This window comes from Chamaea fasciata, unplaced genomic scaffold, assembly GCF_029207755.1.
Source record: "Chamaea fasciata isolate MVZ Bird 193981 ecotype frontalis unplaced genomic scaffold, bChaFas1.0.hap1 SCAF_29, whole genome shotgun sequence".
Classification (NCBI taxonomy): Eukaryota; Metazoa; Chordata; class Aves; order Passeriformes; family Sylviidae; genus Chamaea; species Chamaea fasciata.
The window spans coordinates 1,535,494-1,541,155 of NW_027094114.1; the positions used below are offsets into that span (position 1 = coordinate 1,535,494).

The 5,662-nt window shown below is 42.6% G+C and overlaps 1 protein-coding gene across 1 annotated transcript; it reads left to right on the forward strand.

The window, feature by feature from the left end:
* Positions 1-3,680: 3,680 nt before the first annotated feature.
* LOC136302506 (uncharacterized) lies at positions 3,681-5,027 on the forward strand (the record flags this gene model as incomplete). The annotated part of the gene is made up of 1 exon (XM_066205979.1): positions 3,681-5,027. A coding segment is annotated over one exon (1,347 nt), but the record flags the coding sequence as incomplete, so codon positions are not given.
* Positions 5,028-5,662: the final 635 nt, after the last annotated feature.

Sequence of the window (5,662 nt, forward strand, 5' to 3'; positions counted from 1 at the left end):
TTGCCTGCAGGAAGTGAAAACCCATTTATGCAACCATACCGTCCATCCTGCATAAGAGGTTTTCAGGAATGGGGAGCAAGCTGGTTGGATTGTGGAAACATTATTCTACATCAACAGGGAGGCAGTCCAGGGCGGTCTTCTGATGCCACTTTGGACCTGGTATTTTCTTTTTATGGTATCTTGTTCTCTGCCTGTGCTATCTTGGTTGTACATTTCGCAAGAGCAGTCCTATCTTGTTATAAGTACATATTATATTATTGGCTTTTTGCAAATATTAAAAATTAATACTATATGTATTATGCTGAAAAAATTTTGATGTAATAATATAGTTTCTTTTATTAACAAAACTTTGAAGTAGTAGTATGATAAATGCATTTCTTAGGCTATAGCAAGGTATTAAAATAAAGACTGCTTTTGTAAATGGAACTCAGGGAATGGAAAGATAATCAGAACCCCCCCCTTGCATTCCTGGATTATCTTATCCAGATGAAGATGACAGTGACCAGAGCCCCACAGGAGGAATTTATGGAACCTCTGTTATCTGGAGTGTCAGACTTCGTGGAGCCAGTGGAGAATTGATTTGCAGGATGGAATGGTTGGGGGGAAAGTTGAAATTAAGCAGAAACATCCAAACTCAAGAGGAATGTTTGAATCATGTATGAGAATTTATGACTATGCAACAAGTTGATGCTTTTAGGAATGAGTCTTTGTTAGCAAATCGTGCTCTCTGGCTGAATGCCAGACACCTGGCCATTAACTAATTTTTGCTTGTCTGTCTCCCTATTGTCTCTTTTTTAATTTTTATTAAATTTATAAATTTTATTAAGAAAGCGAACCATGTTTTTCACATTGTGATGCATCTTTTGCAAGCACACTTACATCTTGTGATAGCCTTGTTTCATGCACAATTTTATACTGTCCACAAAAGCAATTACAATTTGCACTATATCTACAATTACAATTTGCACTATATCTACAAAAGTGGTTACAATTTATAATATGCAGAAATAAATACATAATAGCAAAAGCCAACTGTTACTTAGCAAATTGTAACAATGCAGCAGCTGGGAACCTGTTGGATTTTTGGAGTGGGTCTTCTTGCAGCAGGTGAAGTTGGTGGAGTTTAATGTCCCTTCTTTTCCTGGCTCAGTCTTTCCTGGGGTTCAGACCAGCTGGGGCCGCCCACACAGGCTCTGCGGACCATAGGAAAAGCAAAGACAGTTCAAGGAAAAAACCCCAAAAGCCGCCAAAAAGCCTCCAGGCCAGGGGAAATAAAAACCCAAAAACCCCAGAAGCTTCATGCCTAAGTTGGTGAAAATTATTCCAGAAAAGGCAATGAAGTAACAATCCATGTAGCTTCCAGAGAGAGGTTGAATAGAGCGTATGACCTGGGTTGCAAGGCTCCAGCCCTGCCCCCTGGTTCATCTTAAAGATACTGATAGCATAGGGTTAAAATGTTTCTAAAAATCATGGGAATTGTATACAATAGATTCAGGGGAGGTAGGAAGAAAGGTTGGGCCTGGATAGGCCTGGAAAAGGGAACCAAAACTACGTAGGCCCTAGAAACAAAGGTTAGGTTTTGTCTTTACTAGATCAAGTGAAACTGCACCTGCATAATCATCATATTATAAATGATATGATTGTTAATTGTAATGATTGATTGATAATTGAATATGATTATTATCTTAAACAAGAATCATGAGAAATGATATTTGGGTGGCCTGATGGAAACTACAAGAATTCATGCTTGGATAAGATCAATGTATACAATAGAAGAATATGAGCTTAATAATTAATATAAAAAGTTATACAACAAAAGGGTATAAAAACATGTCCATCTCGAATCCATGTCGGAGTCAGATTTGGGTCTGTATCCTGTACCCCAGATTCCCAGAGCTCTTCAATAAAAGCACCTGCATTTAATCATTCTGTGATTGTGTTTCAATGCTAACATTTTGGCGACCCAGACAAGACCCTGTGAATGCTGCTGAGGACCCCCGACCCGATCATGCTCCAGCTGGCACCGAGGGATTCTCAGGGAGCCCATCGGCGCTGGGACCCCTGCTGCTCACAATGTCCCCTGTAGAGGTAAGGTGGTTTTACTCTGGTCTTGTTGCCTGCCAAAAGATGCAGCGAAAGCTACGCGTGGCTGGGTAAAGGAATTCCTGGTCTGCCTAGGCACTGTCCATTGGACAATCGCAAAAGCATTGCAAGTTCGGCATCAGTGGTCTATTGTAGCTGTAACATGGAGAAATTTAAAAGGAACTTGGGTGGCAATGCCCCCATACCACGCATTTCTCCTTTGGGGTGCTTATTAGCACATTGGAAACAGGATAATATTGGGCAAGAGTTACGTGAAGTTAAGTTGATTGATTATTGTAACACTTGGGGGCCAAAATATGTCTTGCAGAATGGGAGAACATGGCTGGAAAACGGGTCTGTGCAATCTGACATGACTTCACAGTTATTGATTGTTGTAATTCTCTAGGGGAATGGTTTCTCCCTTCTGACCCCCTGGAGTTTCCTTACCACATAGAATGACCCTTCCTTCCTTCTCTGCCCCCACTGGCTATGGTCCAACTATATTTTCCCTGAGCATGGGGCTAAATAATTCTTCGCCCTTCCTTGTTCTCTCTCTTTCAAGCCTCGAATTTCAAAGGATAAACGCCTGGGACAAAGGTCCTGCGGAATGGGCCTCTTCTGATATCTTTATCTCGTCCTTGGTATAATTCCCTCCAAAGCCTCCTAATAACTGAGCTAGCTCAAGCCCCCTGAGGTGGGCGGAGGGAATTTATACAATTGATCTATTGTAAACAAGAGGGGAGATGGGTGTAAGAGACGGTCTGAAGATCCCTCATCTGCCTTACGACCATCGTCAAGGACAGAGACTGAAACCCCTAAAAGGGACTTTAAAACCTCAACACAGCAGTTCTGGCCTGGCTGAGGTGGGATGTTGGCCAAGTGCTGCCTGCAGGTGTGTTCAGTGGAAAAACCCAGCACCCATATCAGAACATCAGCTATAATCCCCTTCCCCTCTTTTTCTTTCTTACTATTCTCTTTTCTCTCCCCACTATCGCATTTGTTGGCACTAAATAAAGGTGCATCTGTGATTGAGTAAACTGAGTTTGTCCCCCGCTGTGTCTTTTGTGCTCTGAGATCCCTAAAACGAACCATCACGAATCCCGCTTCTGTGAGCGGATCGTGACATTAAATTGGCATCACGGACAGGATCTGGATGGACAGAGGGGTTGCGGGTTTTATATAGTTTGTAACAGGGGAAGGACCCTCGTCTCAGCCACACCTAGCATGCCACTTTGGTGTGCGCTGTTAGAAAGCAAGGGGGGTGAGGGAAAATTCCCGCAAACTGTATACACCCAGGTGAATAGCACTCCCTGTCATCAGGATTTCACAAAAAGATCTCATTGTGCAAAAGATGGGACTGTGGTTAGGTTTTTTTTTGTGTGTGTTTTGGACTGCTTGGTGTAGTTGAGGAGACAACCATTTGTAACTGAGGTGAACCTCCCAGGCAGTTTTGGTCTCCTCACCCATTCCAGGGAAGCAAAGGGAAACACAGTTTTAGCTGTGCCTTTGGTGTAACTTTAAGCGTACCTCCCTGAGACTGGTTTTGGTCCCTTCACAATATGAGTGAAAAACATAAGAATGCATTTTATGCTTTGCTAGCTAAACATAGTGCTAGACCTTCTCCAGACGGAGAAAGGTGGACACAGAATAATTGGTTTAACTTTGAAAACATTGTAGATAGAATACATTCTTTGCAACATGATGCTAGATACAAACTGGGCAGAAATAAAAGCATTCTTTGCTCAGTTTTGGGGGCCTGTCTTTCGGCAGCCATAGAGACCCGTTCTGAGCGGGTAAGTGAAGAAAAAGCAGTAATAGAATCCCTGCAAAATTTGGTAGAAGCTTTGCAAAAACAATTAGAAGAGGAAAGAAATCAGAATTATTTGCTGCAGATTTCTCTTGCAGAAGGGCGAAGTAAAAACTTAAAATCTGCAGATTCACCCACAGAAATAGAAGGAAAGGAGACATACAACATTAAACAAATATACCCTCAGAAAGAATTAGTACACATGCAAAATTGTGGAGAACACTGTTGCTCCAACTTGACACCTCTCATCAAAACAGAATATAATTATATAAATGAAGAGGATCATGATCCCCACATAACCACCAAAGAAATACCATACACAGCCACTGAATTAGGAAAATTAAAGAAAGAATACTCCCGCCTCCCTAGTGAATCAGAGACAGAGTATGTTTTTAGAGTTTTCCTCACAGGGGGCGACCAAATTAAATTATGTGAACAAGAAGCAAGTGGCTATTGGGGACATGGAGTTTTCTTAACAACAGGAAATACGCGTGCTCCATGGTCCCTGACACAGCGTGCAGCTTACCGGGCAGGGGGGTTAAACCCCCTTGAGAGGGGCGACCCTCTGGCAATAGTCGGCACCTCAGACCAACTCCTAGAAAACATACACAAAGCTGCATGCTTGCAAATGATACATGAGAGAAAATTAATCTCTGGCTATGAGTCACCAATGCAACAGCCTGTCAAACTTGAGATTACGACCCCTTTAATTCGAGGTCTGCCAGAGTCTCTTAAACCAACAGCAATTCTTCGTCAAAAAACAATAGCATCTATCACTCCGGTAGATAGACTTGAAAGATTTCTTGGCCATACAGGAGATCAAACTGGTTCCACTGACTCCTCACCTTTCACAACTCCTAGCACACAATATAACAGCAGTCATAAACTTTGGACATGGAGTGAGGTAGCAGAGGAGTTAATAAGTTACAGTAGAAAATATGGACCAGTGAAGTACTCAGAGGACAAACCAGAAAAACCCAGAGGAGTCAGGCACATTGCTTCTCCTAATGAAAAACCAGAAAAGGGAAAACAAATTTTCAACCGGCAGCAGCTGTGGTTGCTAGGGCTGAAAAGGGGAGTTCCACGAGAAGTAATGGATAAATTGCCGTATGATAAATTGGCTAAAATAATTTCCAATTGGCCCCGTCCCAAACCCATTGTGTTGGAATCATCCAACCAACAACCCAGTGCACCTCCAGCCACAACATTCCCCAACACAGGTTTTAAGCAATGAGACACAGCATGCTCTCTCCCCGCTTCAGGGAAGTGAAACACACCAACCTCCTTTAAACTAGAAACTCCGTTTCTTGATAGTGAGCGAAGAAACGGAGACTGGATGTTTTTGAGGAAGCTCACAAAGGACCCGAGAACAGGGGACATATTGATTACAGCAATAGTTGGCCCCAAACAAATATTAATAACTTTTGTTGTGGACACAGGGGCCCAAATCACTGCATTGAAAATCACACACGCCCAAAAATGTGGGGTTGTTCCCAGCAAAAAACGATGTTGTGTTTTAAATGCCCTAGGAACTACAGAGTCTATGAGTATCGCTCTAGTAAAACTCACACTGCCCGGAGAAGACAACCCAATAGCTGTCCAAATTGTCATTGGAAACATTCCTGACAGTTTGTTAGGGATGGATATACTTGCTGGGAGACAATGGGAAGACTCAGAAGGCTTTCTCTGGTCTTTCGGAGCTCCCAGCCTTAACATCAGACTGCTACAAACAGCTCCTTCCCTACCGTTCAGCAAAATCACCTCTGTGAAACA